This window comes from Amia ocellicauda, chromosome 16, assembly GCF_036373705.1.
Source record: "Amia ocellicauda isolate fAmiCal2 chromosome 16, fAmiCal2.hap1, whole genome shotgun sequence".
In the NCBI taxonomy this organism is placed as follows: Eukaryota; Metazoa; Chordata; class Actinopteri; order Amiiformes; family Amiidae; genus Amia; species Amia ocellicauda.
The window spans coordinates 13,731,187-13,752,357 of record NC_089865.1 but is presented as its reverse complement, the minus strand read 5'-3'; the positions used below and the strand labels follow the sequence as shown (position 1 = coordinate 13,752,357).

Genomic DNA, 21,171 nt, shown 5'->3' with positions numbered 1-21,171 from the left:
GTTCACTTGTGTATAGGTCCTCTGTTACACTTATTATTTACATTTCTTAAAACTACATAGTGCCTGGTATCCTATGGAACCCTTTCTGTGTGGTTATGGAAAATGCACACAATCTTGGAGGGGATATGCTAGTAATTCATTTAATGGTTTTCAGGAATCTAGCCATTTGACCTTTTGATGGAGAAGCTTCTAACTATTTAGCCTGCTGAACTGTAAGAATGAACAGAGAAACATGGGATGTTACTTGTGTATGCAAATCCCACCCTGTTTGTTAATAGGTAGCACCGCATTAGTTTTAAGTCACTGGACCTAAACCATGATGATACATCAAGGATTCCCCCACCCCAGGGCTTTTAAGGTAAATTTCAGTTCACATAATACATTCACAATATAATTTTGGGCATAACAAAGGTAATTCTTATAGCAGGACTTGTGTGATGATTATTTGGTGATTTGGTATCTATATACATGTATGCAATTCATCTGACCACAGCATAACAGTAAGAATAATTGGCCTTTAAATGTCCATGAAAGAATGATGTAATATATAATGGTAGCCTGTAGGTTATATGTTGTGAACTTAATTATTTTTTTTGATAGTTTCACTTGAGTGGATTCATCAACAACTTGGGATGTTAGACTGAAACAGAAGTTAATTGAAATCACCCTTGGATTTCACAGGGTCATTCTCATAAATAATTTCCTAATGATTGTGTGTATGTGTGGGTGTGTATGTAGTACATTGTATTTTGTTCAGAATTAATTGCGTTGCTATAATTAAATAGGAGTAAATTTAGATGCACAGATCACATATATATGGTTGTTACTTGTCAAGGCACACTATAGGTTTTGCAGAAATTACGAGAGAAAATGTGTGAAACCCTGTTACATAGACCTTGAGAAGCTGAGTCGAAGGGAAGGGCTTTACAAATGCATGATAAAAACCTAGCTCTTGTTTTGCTTTTTTATCCTTTAAACTGTCAAGCATGATTACTTTCAAGTCCTATTTTCCCTTTGTAGACTGTGGCTGATAGCTAGGTCACTAAACATCTTGTCAGATATATTTCTTTGTTTCTTACTTACTCACAGTACAACGACATGCAAGATTTAAGGGTTCAACTACAATCTACTTCTGGTTCATGGCTCGGAAAACTCAATTGTTTGGCATTCCTTGAGTTAAAAGTCCCCTCTTGTCCCTTAAAAGATAAACCAAAAATTTTGTAGCATAACAGTTAAAGAGAATTGGCTTAGATACATAGGAACATGTGGTACACTGCTTCTATGGTCTGTTTCAGCACAGAGCTGCAGCCAGTTTTCTAGTTTGTTTTTTGGTTGCTTTGGTTTTTTTTTCAGTTGTAGATCTCAAGCACATAATCAAATATAATTAGGAGTAATAATCAATATCTGTTCTTTTAATTTCATCATGCAATGCTATATTTGCAAAAATCTTTTTCATAACACGAACAAAAGACAAACGTTTCAATGACCCAATCTAAGTAACCTCATTCATTGTCTCTAATTTGCATACTCAATGAGGCAGGGTTAAATGTCAGTGGAATATGTTACATAATTGTACATCAGTCTATGCCTGAGATTTTTTTAATGGCTTGGGAATGATACAATTATGTTGATTAATATATTTCTGTGCAAAAGGCTTGAGTTGGTTTCCTCTGGGTTTGTGCTATGCAGAAGTGTACACACACAGCACTACAAAGTCCTGTAGTATTTATAATGACAGCTATATTACCTAGGTGGAGTAACAGAAATAGTCTAGATTCTTCATCCAGCAAACTGCTCATATGCTGACAGAAATGGTTTAGACTAGAGCCGTATTTCTAAACTACATTTTGTCTTTGGTGAAAAAATATGTTTTATATTTAGATGTAGATTGGTTTACTTTAAAGGCCATAAAAACGGTACTTATGCCTCCTAACCTTTGTCGATGGTACTTATTCTGTCAATGTCAGTAGACTGCATTATTGATTTTGTTTTAGAAAACTGTCAGGCCTATTGTTTAAAAGAGAAAAAACTGTTGAAATTAACCAAGATCACAACTTCACTTCTTATGACTCTTATGGAACTGTCGATAGCCTCGGAAATGATAGGCACATGTTTACATTTATATAAAGAATCCATTAAATCGCCCGTCCAAACTTCAAATATTAAATTATCTTGGAAACCTGACAAGTGTATATATACAAGTTTGATATCACATTCTCTTTTATGTCATGCAATAAATAAAAGTACATAATGAGATAAACAGCAAGCAATTAATGCTTACATTCTCAGTATATCCTGTTTTATCCATTTCTGTCTGGTTTTACATAATAGACAGAATATCAACATTGTTTGCAGCTCTCACTTTATACCCATTCATTAGGCAAAATCGCACCATTATAGTTTCTCAATTCCAGATTCACAGCAGGGGTCCTCTAAAACCCTTCATTATGCATGCCAATCACTAGCAATTGTTCAGTTTCCCAACCTGAAATTTGAAGCATATCACTCTAATAAAAAGTGGGAATTTTTGAATATTTGAACAGGCCAGAAGGTATTATAGTACAAGAAAATGTACGTTAGATAATGTCATAGAAAATACCATCTATCAAACTTAACAGTCTCTGTAGTTAAATTACATGTATTGACTAATTAATAAAGGAGACACTCCTATCCTTAAGGAGCTTTTAATTGAAGTTAATTTAACATGTTTTAAGTGTTTTTCAGATGGTATGGCATGGTACATAAATTTTAAATTTGTGAGGGGAGGTAATTTAGTTTTAGCAGATAATTGCAGTTAACTACACTTTATAGTTCCAAGTTCTATATGTTTTTATATAAATACACATATGCACATATTCACATGCACAATCATGTTCTTCAAAAAGCTATACAAAATTGAAAAAACATATATATGCTAAAACAAATATATATGCTAAAGTACAACAATAATTGTGCAGGTTGTAATTTGACCAACATATTACCATATTCCAAAGATCATGTCTGATGGTAATGAGGGATTATTTAAATTCATGAGCAGTTCTTGAACTATACTTAATCAGTTCATGGAAATATGGCTATATAGGATGTAGGAACTGTAACAGTTTAATTCTGCTTTGGGTTTTGTAGATTAAACAGCAGTGCTCCCACAGTCATGGATTATTTTCTATAGAATGTTTTGTTTTATCAGATAATTATAAGAGCTTTATATTGCATGTTTGCTAACGTGTCTTTTACATATTCAAATGTTAACAGTTAAACAGGTGTTTTTTCTGCTGAAAGCTTTGTTTAATAGATAAATAGTTAGATATATAGAGAAACCACATGTTGTTGCCTGTGGGCATCTAAAAGACACATTTGGGAAAATGTATTAATAGCTGTTTAAACCCACATTGGGCAGTACATCTTTAAATTTCTATATCTCTTAAACATGAAATAAATTAGACGTGAAATATGAGCTGCCCCTGGTAGAAAAACTCTCATACCCGTTTTGCTATAAATCAATATTTAATAAAAGAGAAAATGAGAGTCCCAATGAAGGAGCTGGGGGGGGGGGGGTCTTCTGTCAGAGCACACGTTTGAAAGTGAAGATCCTAGAGGAGTTTTCCCATAACAGAGTAAAAACATAAATCAAAATGACATTAATATTATGTGTCTGTTATTAAATCTGAAACAAACTAAAATTATGCTAAAGCCATAGGTACTATATCTGTTCTAATAGCTCTGATCTGCAACACCCCCACCCCTCAATCATTGCACATACTTACACACTCCCAGTGTCCAGCATGCGTGATCTTTTAATAAAAATGGCAATGGAAGAGGGCCAGGGAACTGTTTACTTTCTTGATGTGTTTCTAACATACAAAAGTGGAAATGGCTAAATGGGGTCATATATTCCAGTTACTTTGAGAGCAGCACATTGGTGCTGTTCAAATGCCTTTTTCACCCCTTGAAAATTAAAATTAAACTTTACATTGGACAGCATCCCCCCGGTCATGGTTCTTGTACTTCTCAAGTCAACCAGCTTCCATTTTTCCGGCCTTTTCCATTTTAAATTGCCCCCTCTTTATGTTCGATTTTTTATTTCACTACATTGCAACAAACTGGAGTAAGGCTGTTAATTTAAAAAAGCAAAATATCTCCACAGTGCACAGAGATTATGTTTCTCCGGTCTTGCTTCTTTTTTGTCTTGAGTGGATATTCTCTGCTTGGATTAGACATAAGAAATATTTGAATTAATTTGGTTGATCTCTTTGAAAATGCAGTGGAGAATATGAATCACAATTTGAATCAATAACCTAACCCTAAAGCCTCTGTCCTGCACAAATACTTGCATACTCTCTATTACAAACAATAATAATTAAAAATAAATTGTAGGAAAGATATTTTTAATTAAAACATAAAATATACATTTTTGGAGTCACTCCAAGTATGGTGTGTCATATTCGCTCATCACAATGTATTTTGTTTGTTGTTGCTGTTATTGTTATCTCATTATAGCAACTGAAGTAAGAATATCCCATGAGTACACATTCATTAGGTGCTATTTTTATTCATCCCTTAATTTTTCTGATCTATCGGTTGTCCCTTTAATGTATTATTCTGATGAATGTATGCATTTTCAGGATTATGCTGAAAAGGAAAAAACCATGGCCAAAGCCTTAGAAGACCTGAAAGCCAACTTCTATTGTGAGCTGTGCGACAAGCAGTACTACAAACACCAAGAGTTCGACAATCACATCAACTCATACGACCACGCGCACAAGCAGGTAATGCGTCTCTCACTTCTGATGCTTCCGAGCTCTTCAGTTACTTTTGCCCCATGTTTGGTGTGTAAAGCAATAGCAAATATGTATTCTGTTACCGGGGGATTAGTTCTCTTTCCCAATGTCATCAGTGTTTGCTGAAGCCTGAAGTAAATGGGCCAGGGAGCAGGGGGTCAGCGTCAGTCGATAGTTTGTCTTTTACTCCAATATAGGAATACATACCTCCGAATAACCCAGTGTGTTATAAGAGACTATGTCTGAAATGCATATTTGTCGATCTATAGAAGATTGTATGTATACTTGAAAAAGGCATTCAAACAATGTAGAAACACTTCAAATTGTAATAAATACACATGGTATTCATAGAACCCATTAAAGAAAATCATAAAATGGGAGTTACATTTGTAATTATTTAATTCTCATGGTAAATCGTGTTAGTCTAACATAAAAATTACAGCCAGTAAGTGGGTTATAATTGATTAAATATAAATTCTTCCTTATAATTTAATGAACTGAATGTCCTATTCAATGTGGAAAGCATTTAGATTCATAATTAGGTTTTGGATTGTGTAATTATAGCTTCAGCATAGTTAAAAATCTGAACAATAGTAGGTACCAATGTAATATATTTATCATAACCAATGTTTTTGTTACATTGTTCATTTTACAACGTATACAACTGATCATTGAAATTGTATGGAAACAATAGCTGTTCGCCTGTCAAAAATCATAAATATAAATATAATATATAAATATAAATACTTCACGGCATTCACCTATATCCACTTTTTTTGCATAATAATATATAACACTGTTAAATGAATAAGATTAAATAAAACCATAGAACAGTATCTGAATAATCACAAGTAAGAGAGTGTAAAAGAAGAGCAGCCCAGGCATATGGTGGTGTTAATGAACCTGGCACTTCAGGTTTGGAAGGGAGCTGTTATTATTATGTTTTTTAATGTTTCTCATTACATTATCAAGTGTGCCTGGAAAAGGATGGAGTGCGTTTAGCGCCAGTCAGGGTTGTTAGCTAGATATAGAAATCCCATAACTGTCTTTTTATGACAGTCTTTTTGAGAGGCTAAATTCCTTTAACATGTATTTTTATATAGTACAACTATATTTCAAAACTCAGTTTGTATCCTGAAGCACATCTCATACATCGCATTCCCAACCGTTTGAGATGAGTTTAGCATATTGATAATGCCCTTTTTCCCCTTACCTCCTACACTATTGACAGTAACTGAGATTGAACTGTAGAGCTCAAATATACATTAGTATGGAGCCTCTAACTAAATGTAAGATATCAAGAGAGCCACTGTCAGTAAATCCATGATGTTCTTCTGGGAGAAAAGGCACAACAGAATACATGTACCTAAACCAAACAAATTGGATACGTATACTTAAAGAAACTGAATATAGTTGTATTAAGCACCCATGTGTTTATTTTGGAGACTGCCCAATATTTACAGCATTGGGAGAAGTTATCTTGTACGTTAAATACATCCAAATTTAACTGATGCGGTTTGATTCCTGAACAACTGGAGAAAGGGCACGGCTACATTTTCTACAAAAAGATGGATACATTGCATGTTTGCACAGGTGTTATTGTACAACATAACTTAATGCTATGGAAACATCCCATGAAGTCTACACAATTTTGCTGCAAAAAAATATTTTTGTTCTGTATTCTAGTAAATACACTGATTAAGGATTGGGTTCCCAGGACTTAAGCTTGCAACTCCAAACATGTCAATGCCAAATGCCAAATGTCTAAATAATCTGTTTGATGGCAGCCTTCTGATTGCCTGGCGCCTCTTTCAACTACCTAATGGAAATCCATGCAGTATTGGCTGTGGAGTCTGTGATTGGCAGAGTGCTTTTGTTGTGAACTGGGCCTGAACGTATTCATACGTGGCAATGGGATTCGGCTTGTGGTTGGAGTTTTCATCACATGGGCCTATAAATCATGTTTTGTTAGATAATTTCCATAACTTTCATCACTGAATGTGTATTGGGTATGCCATTCCATGTTGCCAAGGAGATGATAGCCTTTGACCCTCATTTTGTTTTTCATTGTGCAGTGGTCTAGTTCATTTTGGTTTTCCCTTTTCTTCCAGTCAATAAAATGAGTTAATTATATCGAATATTACACTGAACATTTGTAGATCCTTCTGCAGTAACTCAACACTCAACAAACATGAAAAATGGCCTACTAAAAAAAAACAATTGGACGAATGGAATTTTTTTAGACCTGAATAAGACACAAATTTAACAGAATCCAACCGTTTCCTATTTTCTGCAAGGGAGGCTCTCTCAAGACAAGTACATTAAACTCTGAACTGTACAACCCACACAAAATCAGCAATGTGTAAACCTTATCCAGAAGGGATCAAATCAGTTACCCCAGCAAGCTTATCGTAAGAGGGGAAGCCAGTTAACATGACAAAATTATATCTGATGTGACCGGATGACTTCCTCAGCTATGAAACCAAATGACTATAAATGCAATCATTGAAGCTACTTCAAATAAGAAAGGTTACAGCAGCATTGCCCAATATATAACATCTGATTGCCTGAGCAGAATGCTAAATGCTCAGGAAAACTTCCCAGGCTGCTTATAGCTATGTATACTATCGTATTTCAGAAGTTTTGAAACCCCAAATAATGAACAGAGGGATTGTGGGTGAAAACAATATTATTAATTACTCTCATCTTTGTGTTACTTATACCTTTTAGATCCATGAAAACAAAAGTCTCCTCTAAAATATAGGAGATATATTGCACATGATGTTGCCTAAGTGCAATGGAAGGCCCACACACCCAATTTATCTAGAAAAGCTGTACAACTGATGAGGGCGAGACTGTTGCTTGATAAATAAACATATGGTACTTGTACCCCGAGTCCTTCTATGTATAATTTAGTAACATACTATACGTCTCAGGGGTGGCCTGCACTTGCAGCAGCATTTTTGTTTTGAACCACGAACAACCTTAATGCCCATATGTTTCCATTTAATACTAATAAAAACACATCTGCCTGAAACTTTACATTTAAAAATTGAAGAATAACTGTTACAGTGTTAAACATAAACATAACCAATACAGCTGACTAACTCCAGAGAAACAAGTTGGAAAGATTAAGGGAATTTGACATTTGAATTTGAATCAACCTGGATTACAAACAATAGCTTGAGGCGTCGACTATGGGCAGGGGCAATTGTAGGATTTTGAAAATGGGGGGCCATAAGGGGGCCATGATTATTACAGAGGGGCCAACATGTGCTAGGGGGGTCCAGGGGCATACTCCCCAGGGCAGATTTTTTTTCAAAATGTCTTTTAAAATTTCAGTTTGTAAGATAAGATTTAAGCAAATTACAAGGAAAAGCAGGGTGATTAATTAAAATCCAGCAACAATATCTGTACAATCCAGTACAGTCCAGTATCCAGTAACAATAACCATATCTGCTACCATTTGCTAGTGGTGAAATTATTTTAATATTGACATTAACACAACAGACAACAGTTATACTGAATTGCCATTTACGTGATAAACAATATAGACAAATTCTCTACTCGCCTCACCCCCAAAAGTGCTTCAATACAGATACATCCCTGAGCATTTGTTCAGTGCAAGATGGAATAGTATTAGTGAACAAAATAGGATCTCCTTAATATACAAAAATAAAGAAAATGCCTGATTGGACCGAATGGGTACACAGCTCCCTAAAATCACTGGAATGCATCTTTAACACTGTACATTAAGAAGCCCCTTTTAACCCATTAGCTAAAGTTCCTGCAACACTGATAATGAGTTGAGATAACTAGAGCTGTCAATAAAGAGGACACTGCACAAGGTGGGGGGCTGGAGGTGTAAATAAAGTGTTATGAAATATTTAAATGTAACAAAATGCAATTTATTCATGTCTGAACAAGAAGTTAGAGTGTAACATTAAATCCCTGGACCCTTATGTAACATTATATACAGTGGAACTATATAAAAATAGGTCATATAAAATTAAATGTTCTTAAATGGCAAAAAGGTGCAAAATGTTTCACCAACAAAAAAACACAAACAGTGGTGTGCTAAAACATAACTTATAACAATCAGTAACATGAAGGATTGGTATTATTTTTTTTCCAGCAGGCAAATCCCGGACATTTCTAGATATTTAAAATAATCTGGCCGGACGGAGATCAAAGGACTTAAAAATGTCCGGTTAAAACTGGATGTATGGTAACCCTAAACTAGTGTAGCTTAGCTATCACCATTCATTAAATTGTCCATGTCATAGCAGACAAAAGTCAGCACAGCAAGAGTATTTAAACGATCGATTTAGCATAAACCGTCTTGTCTTGAAACTAATCTGTAGTGTGTGTGCATGCGCGGAGCGGAGAGCAGCGCACAACACCAGCAACACGGGTGTGTTCAGTTCATAACTCCTCTCTCCCCTGGATTCTTGCTGGGCAGTACACACATTGTCCAGAATATGAACGGAAACTGACTATGAAATATGCAAACATTTTGGAGTGGCTGGGGGGAGGGCACTCGGGGGGCCAATCAGAGTTCAGCAGGGGCCAGTGCCTGTGCAGTTTCCCCTGACTATGGGCATATTAAACTGTCCTGAAAAGATTGCCAGATAAGAAAAAATGCAAGACTATAATCTGAAGACATGCTCGTGTCATATCAGCTGCATGTGCCAAGGTTTCTATATGCTCAATGAGCAGTCTTATGTCAGTATGAGATATGTACAAAGCGCATAATGGGTGAACTACTGCTGAACCAAGGGCCTTAATTCCCCCAAACAATAGAGCGGGTTCATTTTATGAATAACTCCTTAATTGATGAATGTGGAGAAACACATAATAACACTTTGGAATTCAAAACAGATATGCTGAACTGGTAAGCCAAGTGTAAATGCTCATCTAATGGTATTATTTTAAATAAATTGGGCAATTTCATGCAATTGAGCAATCTCATTTGAAACTACTTTTCATTTATGTAGAAAATGGGTTTGATGAAGCATAACATTAGCATGTAAACACCTTTATTACCTTCTTCAGTACTGAAGAGGATCTAAATCGCAGCTGGTGTGTTTCTGAATGTCTTCTAAAGTGAGATAACTAGTCTTTATAAAAGAAGGATCCGCAAAAGACAGAATCTCAGTAAAGTTTGTTTTGTGTATGTTTGGAAATATACAAATAGTGATATTTTTCTTTCACAGAGGCTTAAAGAGCTGAAACAAAGAGAGTTTGCCAGAAATGTTGCCTCGAAATCAAGAAAAGATGAAAAGAAGCAGGAAAAAGCTCTCAAGCGTTTACATGAACTGGCAGAGCAACGGAAGGAGGTTTGCTGGTGAGTGCACCGTATTATAGTACTTTCTTAAAGTGATGTTCACATTTTTCATTAACAGACCCTAGAACATGCAGAAAATATTTGTGTTATAAATAAATGCCACCCACTTATATATTAAACAATGTTTTAATGAATTTAATCTTTTAATTAATTTGGAAAATCTAACTAATTGGTTAAAAATAAACATGTTGGATAGATGTATTTTGTAAATATATATTAATTGTAAGTTTATAAAACTGAAGTTTGTGATATAATTCCTTTACCTTTTTATACACTGCAGTGCCCCGGGAAGTGGTCCGATGTTTAAGTCAACCACTGTTGCCGTGGAAGACAGCTTCAAGGAGCTTTCCAGCAGACCCCACTCCCAGGCTGATGGTAAAACAGAGCAAATCAAAACTGTGCCATGTGGCACGGGAGCTGTTAAGGACGTGCCCTCTGTTGGCCTGCCTAGCCAGAGTAGACAAATTGAAGGGCCTTATAGCAACAACGTGAAAAAGCAAGTGTATGGTCAAAAAATTGGATTTTCATTTTCATTTCCAAAGAAAGCATCTGTCAAGCTTGAATCATCAGCCGCAGTCTTCTGTGAGAATGCGGAGGACGGATCGATAGAGCTGAGCTTTCGACAGAAAAACAGGATAGCACCGGGTGACTGTTATCTTCCCAGTACTGCTCCACCAGAAAAAGCACTAAATTACGGTGAGACAAATTACAGCATTGGCACACAGCAAGAAGACTTTACCAACAAAAGCACCACTGCACAGTTCCAAGGGTCAGATGATGCGTCTGTGAAACAGTGCATTACAGAACCCGATTCAGATTTATGTGCCTTGCTGGTGTACTCTGAGGACGTGGAAAGCCACTCTTTATCAGAATTGCACACATTTCCTAAAGATACGAACAATGAAGAGGGTTTAACAGGTATGGAAAACTCGGCAGAATCTCTACAAAATGCCGCAGTAGAAACACAATCGAAATCTTCAGAAGAAGTCAAAGAAGATTCACAAATGGATGTTAGTATTTCGGAAGAAAACCTGACTCCGATTACAGACATTTCACCAATGGATAACACTGATACTCCGGTTATTGAATTAGACACTTCTGAATCAACTGAAAAAGTGGCAAACATGGCAGATAAAAACCCATCATGGGTATTTACGAAACCAAGTAAACCTTTTTCCTCTGTCATTAGTAAAGATGGGATGACTGTACTTCAGTGGCCCTCTGAAATGTTATTTTTTACCAAAACAGAGCCATCTTTATCCTACTGCTGTAATCCTCTTCATTTTGACTTTAAATCATCAAGGAATAAAGCTGAATCGGAGAGCAGCAAGTATAAAGCAAATGAATCACATGTTGTTCGTGCTGCAGTAAAAGAACCTCAGACAGACAATTCTTGTGTCAGCACACAGCTTTTGCATTGTGATAAGCACAACATAAAGTCTTCAAATGGCTGTGGCAACAGTTCTATACAAAAAGGTATCAATTCTGTAAAAGGAAATATTAACCATCAGGAGGCATTACTGAGAAATAACGAGCAGTCATCCGATCGGTTCGTAACTGCAGCTGGCAGTCATGCCAAAGCAAAAATGCACAAGAAAGCTAGGAAGCATTTGAAAGAGTGGACTGATGTGGGAAAAAAAGATACAAATAAATCTTGGAAAAAAGACAGGCACGACTTCAGGAGTCGCAAAAGGAGGAGGAGGAGAAAAGCAATGCAGCATTTTAATGAAATGCAAAAGGAGGACAACAGAAACGAGATAGAGACGGAGAAATCTGAAGAATTCCTGAAGCAGACAGAATGTATGTCGGGATTTGATGACCAATTTGGGATTGACACTGCAGAACAAGTTGAACCATTAGAGGAGTCAAAGCAATCACATCAAAATCAAGAGCAAAATGACAGTGGCGGTAACAAAGAAAGGGATAAGGTGGGAATGAAGAAAAAAGCAGCAGGTAGGATAAACAGCACAGCAGGCTCTGAAACATTTTTTAATGAAAACTGCACTGATCATGAAGTGGTACTCAGGAGTAGTGAAAGAAATCTATATAATCCATCAACAGAGCAGATGAACACAACGGGACACTGCACACATTGCTGTGACATGCCTTGCAAAGAGAACCCTGGTATTATCAATGGAAGGTCAGATCAAACAACCTCAAAAAGCTGTAGTGAAGAAAACAACTTACACCAAAATGGTTTCTTAAAAAGGAGACATGGATCTCAGGGTGAACAAGAAGAACCTTGCTTTAAACGCCAGCTGTGTGCAAAGTGTGCTTCACCTGGTAAAGATTCCCATGGGCTAAAGAGACCTGTAAATGGATGCAACCATGAGAAAAATGCAAGTGTTGAATGTAGAAGAAGGAAACGACGGAGAAAAGCCTACAATGGGAAGCAGAGTTTAGTCATTAATTGGAAAATTGCTGATGGAGAGAGATCTTTACAGGATGTTGGTGTGGAGCATTTTTCCATGGATTCAGGCGTGGAAACCCTTCAGATTGAAAATGGACTGACAGCTGTGTTTCCAAACTCTAATGAAAATTCGAAGAGTTCCAGCAACATCGTAATCGATAGCTTGGAAAGTGAGAAAGGTTTAGTTCAGTTTCCTCCAAAGGGATATCTGGCCAACACGCAGGTGGAGTATATTGGCTGGACTGGTGACTCCATTCCTGCCAAGACTGAGGGTGAATGCAACAGTGAGATTGTTTCATCTGAGACTACGCTTGTGAGAGAAACCAATCAAAAGGAGAGATGTGGTTTTATAAATGAGGGTAAAAATGCAAACTCTGCTCAACATGTAAAATCAAACATGGACAAGGCACATGAAAAGCCCTCTCCAAAAAACCTTTTTGAAGCCCATTTCTGCCACTACGAAGTCCAGCAATTTAGAGGACAGAGTTCAGAAAGCTTTGGCCACCGCAATTCATTTCAGAACAGCCTCCACAGACAGCATCAGAAGAGTAATCACAACTTCACATGCCATGATGCTAGCATAAGCTGTGGCAACGTCAGGTCTGAGCACATCGCCGGACCATTCCCTGCATCTTCCCAAGGTTTCTTATTCTCCCCTGAAGACTCTGACAAACACACGACTCTGCACATCCAAGCCCACAGGCGGATGTTGCATCAGCAGACGTTTCCAAGCAAGCTGAAACCGATCCTGCAGACGCCCCCTCTCCCCATGTCGTCCCCGGTTCTCCATCCTGTACACCTCCCCCAGCCCATGTCCTCTACCTCTATTACAATTCAGCACACCATCCTCCAGCATCACGCTGCAGCCGTGGCCGCCTCTTGCTCCTTCCTCCAGCCCCAGCCGCCGCTCTTTCCTCTGCCTCGACCGCCCTTGCCTCATCTGCTAGGGGTGGAAATGTGCCCAGGAAGCCACCCTGCCTTCATTCCAGCTGCCCAGATGTCCATGGTGAGGCCAACTTCCCTGCACCCAGCAACCTTGACCTTTCACACGTTGCCCCGTTCGGCAGTGTTTTCTCCAATGCTTCCCCCGCACCCAGCTGTCATTCCATTGCAGACTTTGTTTTAATAAAAACTAAAAAAAATGAAAAGTATGCACCAGCATATGCAGATTGAGAACCACAGGGTGCTCCACTCCAATTAAACAAGCATTTAAAGAGGACAACAGTTCACTGGAGACCAGAAGAGCAATGAATGGCACGTCTCCTTATTTCCATTTGGAATCAAACAGACAGAATCTTCATAGCGAAAATCTCCATTTATTTAATAACGGCCATTTTTGTATAACGGCACATCTGATGTATGTGTTTCTTTATTTGCTAATTTGTTCATGTATGTATTGCTTTCATTTGTTTGCTTATGATGTAGATTAATCTTCAACCCTAAATTATGAATTGCATTAACCAGTATCTTGTTTTTAGTTTCATTGTGAAAGCAGAACTCCTAATTCTATAGCAGTGAAATTCCAATACCTTAGTAACAAGGCATATAGTGACCTTTACCCCCCTTTATTTGAAAAATTATTTGTCATAGTATCATGTGCAACAACTTGGTCTTCCATTTGTTTTCATGAATGAAAAGTGAATTCAAATGAGTAAGACTTTCTTTCGTAATTATATACATACACACATGGAAAATTGGTCAAATCTTACATTAGTGTTAAACAACAATGTTCAGAGTACTGCTGTTGGTAGTACACTGGTTTTTGTCTAATGCTATGATATAATTAAATATTTTTAGGGCATAATGCAATATTTTAGTATTTGTATTTGTGTACATATGTAGAGTTATGTATTAGCTAAATGTGAATGGTGTCTTTCACTTTAAATTGTTTTGTTTAACTACTTTCCAGAGTACACAATCATGCTAACCTATGAAGAACTGAAGTTTGTAGATGCCTAATAGCATTAATCAGTATTATTTTAGAATGTTTTCTCTTCTGTGTGTTTGTTACCTCCAAGCCTTTTTTAGGTTCACAACAGATTTTAGTCATGTATTCAATATGTTGCCTTTGAACATGAAATAAAAAAGAATGTTCATGTTCTATTCAATGTGTCTTTGTGAAGGTTTACTTCTAAGACAATAAAATCACCTGGCAGCTTTTCATTTCAGAGAGATTAAATGAAGTCCCAAAGTGCAGGATTTAATTTGACTTTTGTTTTATCCTTAATTTTTTTAATTCTGTTTCTGTTTCTTAACACTTTGTTATTGAAGCACTCAGTGCAGTTATATAGAGAATGCAATAATACTCCACTGTATTTTATGGCAAAAATGTTCCTATTCCTCGAATGTGTTTGCCCATTGATTGGTGCCTCAGGGTACATACTCATTGCTATATATAAGGAGGGTATTTTTGCAAGACTAGCATGAAGTGCCCAAATGGCTTTATAATCTAAACCTTCAAACTCCAGACATCAAGTGCCAGCCTCTTGTTTATAGATTCATGACTTGATATAAAAGGCTGAAGGATGCACAACATTGTGTAGGATCCTGCATTGAACTGAACTCGCTGTAAAATGAAGAATTGTACATGCTGTACATTAGACGTATTTATAACGTACCTGTAAGATTAATGTAAAATATGTACCTGTTTTTAATGTGTACCGTTCCTTGTATGTATTGAATATTTAGATAAAGCTGAATAACTATGTTTTTTACTTACATTTACCAACAGAATAATAAAATCATTTCTGTCAACAACTGTTGTCTTTAGTGACATGAAAAGAAAAGGCATGTTTGTTTTTCCTTTACCGTGTTTTACAAATTTAAAAAGCAGTTTTGAAGTGGACCTTCCTACACACAAACACACAATCAGGCCTTCTTTCTACCAGTTCAGTGTCCTCAGGAAAATGATTTTTAAAGGCGTCTCTTTTTCTCCAGAACTAGGTGAACTATCTTTTAATAGTGATGCACGGAAAAAAGCATCCACTTCATGGGTATAGTTCAATGCCGTGCTTTATCCTACAGCATATTATTCAGTGCTGTTCATAGCGTTGAGTAATTGTATCCACTTTGGTTATTTGAATATATATTTTATTCCTTGGGTGAACTCAAGAATCTTCTGACCAACATAGTGTTTGTCAATAAACATGCACTACACCCTATGAACCCCAAAAGCAAAACAATATTATGTGTGAAAATTATTTTCAATTAGGCAACCTAAACCAACCTAAATTGACAAATATGCACATTAAGCAAGGTTTAGCTTTGAAGCTGCACACCCTTGAAGCTGAAATTCACAATTACTACATTTTCAGCTCAGGTTTTCATAGTGAAACAAGTTTTGTTTAGGTTAGAAAAATCTGTCACAGAAGGGGGGAGTCTAAGGAAACATACGTTTTGAAAGTATTGAAAGGAATTCACTTTTAAAATATCAAATGTATGTCATGATGACATTATTCAGTACCCTTCTGTTACACACCTAATGCTATTTACATGTCAAAAGCTTGCATGGAACTGGTTATTTGGGATGTGTGTTAAAGTGACCCTAATAATAACTGCTTCCAACAGTAAAAAGGAATAAAAGAGTGTCAAAGTGATTTTGTTTATAATTTTCCCAAATGTTAATGGGAATGAGAGGTTTGGACTGATTTTGTTACCATAACATTAACCAACTTCTTGTCAAATTAGGAGAATCATCTCGATAAATATAAATGTGCTTCAAATCTTTAACTTACAATTATAGTATATATGCACCACTACCATAATGAATTTAGCTTTCATTGCTTATTGACTGCTTTCCAGTTGACTACCATTTATTCCATCAAAAACAGACTGGGTCAGAGACGCCTCACGATCTTTTATTCTTCTCAATAACTTATGATTTAGCCGAATTGCCATGCCACAGCTGTTCCGCAGATTGCTTTTATGTCCATGGGTTTCAAGTTGTGTTCATGTTCCCCTTAGATTCTCTTATTGATTTGCCTGTCATTGAATTACAGACTGTACGACTGGTCTTTTGATGACTCCTGTCAAAAAAAAAAAAGGTTGTGCACCAGTAGTATTTTCAGGCATTCTTGAAAAATGAGTTTCACATAACTTCCTGAAAGAACACTGACAGGAACTTTAAATCTCTCCTGTGTGCTGTAGTACGCCACATATCCATATGCTGCACTGAATTTACATCTATATGGGGTCTACAAGCTTTGCTTACTGGTTTACAAGGCAAAAGAAGGGAATTTATTCCTGCCAGCCCTGTTAGTACATCTCCATAATGTGTGCATTTTAAATCGACCAAGTAGTCTAATATGGTAATGGGTCAAATAATAAATACAATCTATTAAAAAGGCAGTCACACATAATTATGGTAATCTATAATCCATTAGTAAACATTTATTAACACGCCACAATTTTTGAAGTCGTACTAGAGTATCAGACATGAGTCACAATTACTGCTTAAACCCTTATTGAAAATGATTAACGTATTCATAAATAGACACCTGTCTTTACCGGGGCTGGTGTTAAAAGCACTGGTGGCTTCTTTTCAGCTAGTGGTACGATTTGTGGTGTCCAAATAAATCCCTTACATTTCCAAACCCAATCCTGAATACAAAATATCTCTACTTTGCCAGTGTCCCATTGCAGTAGTTGACATTCAGTCTAGCCAGAGAACCACTAAAATTCCCTGATGCTACAAGTACTGAATATACAGTTTGTTACATACTGAAATATATTAATTGCTATATACAAATGTATAGTGGTGTTGCCCTCATAAAACTGCAATGGAACAGTGATATTTACAGATATATTTGTGTAATGAAAGAAAATGCATCATTACCTCAAGTAAAAGCAAAGCATTGCATGCAAGTGTCGTAGGGATTAATCTGTTTGCTTTTAGTATCTTCGGCTGACGTGGAAAATTTAAATTTTCTTAGGGCTTGAGTTTAGATTGTGTACATGGGGTAAAAATCTGAAAGTCAAAAGGGTTTTTGTGCTTGCATACTTCTTAAACACCACACATTGGTCCTTTCATTTTTGCACTACACATTTTATTTTGAAATAATAGCATAAAGTGGTCCCTGTTTTGGATGTTGCATTTAGTCAGTCACAGTTACACTTTAGGGGTTGTGAATTAGCTCATATACATTTTTAAGCTTCAATAGAGGATTAATAGAGGGTGAATGGTAAGATTCAATTTATTTGCATATATAATCATAGTTATTAACACAATGCTGATGACTTCCAGGCCTAAGTGAGGATATTCTGTAGTAAGGTAACCTGGGCTGGGGATCACATCTGGACAGCCAAACACTGCAGGCAAGTCTGTAAGCACATAAATGAAAGGTCAGCGCTGGCCCGGGAGGCAGTATTTAATGCTTGCGTCTAGCTCTCCTGGAAAATGTACAGGGGCATTCACATGGCACTATTCTTCACTGCTAATATTAAATTCATCTAGCGGAAATGAATGTGTGTCTGCAACCCCAAAACTAAATTATGTTAAGTTGGTTTAATTACCTTTTGTGAATTCTTAATGCATATATTTCACACACAAAAAAACCCTCTGCAGTCTGCATGTAAAGTGATTTCTGCCTTCCTCTTCTGATTGCGCTCGTGATTTCAAACTCCATCTTAAACTACATGCAGACATCCTCTTAAATATTCTGGGGCTAATTCCAATAAAGAACAGTTTTTATAGTGAAACAGTATATATAGATAAAGCAAGATCTCAGTTCAGCTAGAAATTAAACCTCAAAATACACTGTATTATAGTATTGATGCTTACTTTTCCTGTCAGCCGTAATGACAATCTTTTTAATTTCTGCAGACAGACGACAGACTACACTGACATTTGATAAAAACTGTTTAAACAATTCAGATCTGTATCAGCTTATGAAAGAAAATTATTATTCATGTGGAAATAGCTGTGCCCTGACGAAATTATAGATAAAGAGTTTTCAATCAAGTCTCAATGATGAAACCCACCCAATATCTCTTGAATGCAGTAATAGCATGACATATGGAATTGCTACAAAAGTGGACTCTTGTCAAGAAAGCAAGAAAAAAGAGCAGGATACATTAGTTATTTAAATATAAATATTTTAAATCCAATGTAAATGGCAAAACTATGTACAACTACAGCTACTAATGTTTTCTGATTTGTTTGCATGTTTTTGTCTGGTCTGTTGATCAATGTTTTACATCAAATACTAGATGATCTGTGTTCATCACTGTCTGTTTACATCTTTTGTTTTCCACTTGGCAGATACTGGTGGTCTTGCTATGAAAAATTGCCAAAAAACGGATTTCCAGCAATTTACTTCATATATTATATAGAATTTCACATAAATTGGGAAAAGGATTTTTTTTTCACATGGCCTGCCAGTGTGTCAATTGAAAACCAAGGTGACCACTTAAAATAGTGGTAATGGTATGTACATAACAACAACAATAATTTGCAACTTCATCTGCAATATTGCAAGAAATGTTGCCCACTGAATTATGTTAGGCAAATTGCCTACTATAAATAATTGCCAAGGACAAACCAAATCCACCCACCAACCCACCCACACGCACACACATCCGCTCACGCACAGGGTATCTATACAGTATAGGTACCTACTGCTTTGTATCTTATCACAACATACAATTATATAATTTTAAAAAACTGGTAACATTTTTTTGTTAATTTTGAAAGTTTATTATGAAAGCATATTACAACTCTATAGCAAATTCATAAAAAAGCTAAGTATGCTTTTTGTGAAAAACCAAATGACCAAATGGAATTTTAGCTATTTCATTGTGTTCTGTTTTAATTGGGTTCATTTGCAGTTCTCAGAGCCAATATTAACAAAATGAACATTTTAACATTGGCCAGGAGTACCTCCTTTTCACAAGTACAAAATATTCCTGATAATTACAGAAAAATACCCCTAAAAGTTTTGTTCTACAGAAAAACATTTTTAAAATAAAAAACAGTAGTTTGCTAACTATCCCAGAGTCCAGATCATTAATATAGATTAGAAAAAGTACAGGCCCTAGTACTGATCCCTGTGGAACTCCACTAACAACCTCACTCCAGTTAGAAGCAACTCCTCTAATCGACACCCTCTGTTTCCTATACATCAACCAGTTCATAATCCATCTACTTACATTACCCTGAGTGCCTACAGCTTCCAATTTGAGGATCAGTCTTTGGTGTGGAACCTTATCAAAAGCTTTCTGAAAATCTAAGTATATCATATCATATGCTTTCACATGATTTACAGCTGCAGTTGCATGTTCAAAAATCCCATGTTGACTATCTCCAAGAATATGGATTTCATTAAGATGCTCCTCTATTTTCTATCTAATAATTTTTTCTAACATTTATGTAATGTAATGCAATTTAAGTAATGCAGGTGAGACTGATTGATCTGTAATTTCCTGGCTCAGTTTTTCCCCTTTCTTGTGGATTGGTATGACATTTGCCATCTTCCAGTCAGTTGGCACATCCCCTGTTCTAAGTGTCATTTGGAATATTTGAGTTAGCGGCCTATAAATAATTTCCCTCATTTCTGTTGGAAATATACTATCTGGCCCAGGTGATTTGTTTGTTTTTAATTCTGCTAGTCCCTTTACTACCTCCTCCTCATTTATCCCAATCTCTCTTAGGGTTTGACTGGACTGATTGTTAACCTGTGGCATGTTATCAGTTTTTCTTTTTTTTAAAAAAAACCTCTGTAAAATACTCTTTTAGAAAATTTGCAGCATCTTATTCGTTTTCCAAGACTTTTATCTGTTTCATTTCCTCCTTCATTGACCTCATGCTGTTGTAGTATTGATAAAAAGCTCTTTGCATTAGTTTTAGCTCCAAGAGCTATGTTTCATTCTATTTCCCTCTTTGCTTTCCTGATCCCTTTCTTAAGATCTCTTTGCAGTTCAACATATTCTTTGTATTTTGTATCTCTTTTGTATGTGCTATACAACGCTTTCTTTTTCTTGATATTTTTTTGCATACTTCTATTAAACCATTTTGGCCAATGTTATTTGGTCCTCAGTTTGCTAAGTTTGGGTACAAATTTCTATGGAGCCTCAAGTAGTATATTCTTAAAATATAACCATCAATTTTCAACTGAATCTGATTCCAGTGTGCTCCAGTCTAACTTCAAGATGCCACCTCATACCTTCAATGTTTGATTTTCTAAAATTGTAGATCATTGTTTTAGACTTGGTCCTTGTTTTTTGAAAGTACGCCTCAAAGCTAACCATATTGTGATCACAGTCTATCTTGGTCATTTGAAAAAATCTCTCTCTGGTTGGTTCCCTGACAAATTAGAAAGCAGTCATTTACCATCTCAACCATTTCTATTTCTGCTTCTATAGTCCAAACTGGGCTTTCCCAGTCTATATATGCAGTCCTGATTACACTGTACAATGCAACATCTTTCTGAATATCTGAGCTGGGTGGTCTGTAACACACTCCTACCACTAATCCTCCGGATCTCTTGTTCAAAAGATTAACTCACAAAGATTAGTTTCTGTTACTGGGATCTAATTTGAGTTCTTCTGTTTTTGACATATAATGCTACCCCACCACCTCTTTGATTTTGCCTGTCTCTCCTAAACTGTGTGTATGCTTTCCACTTGTATCCATCCCCATC

The 21,171-nt window shown here is 36.3% G+C and overlaps 1 protein-coding gene across 1 annotated transcript in view; it reads left to right on the top strand.

Annotated features, from left to right (window-relative positions):
* Positions 1-15,255, top strand: part of znf804a (zinc finger protein 804A) — a 54,049-nt gene extending 38,794 nt beyond the window's left edge. The window contains exons 2-4 of the mRNA XM_066688524.1: positions 4,623-4,766; positions 9,995-10,125; positions 10,406-15,255. Coding sequence (XP_066544621.1) covers positions 4,623-4,766; positions 9,995-10,125; positions 10,406-13,661 — 3,531 coding nt within the window. The 3' untranslated portion in view covers positions 13,662-15,255. The remainder of the gene's footprint in view (positions 1-4,622; positions 4,767-9,994; positions 10,126-10,405) is intronic.
* The last annotated feature ends 5,916 nt before the right edge of the window (positions 15,256-21,171 follow it).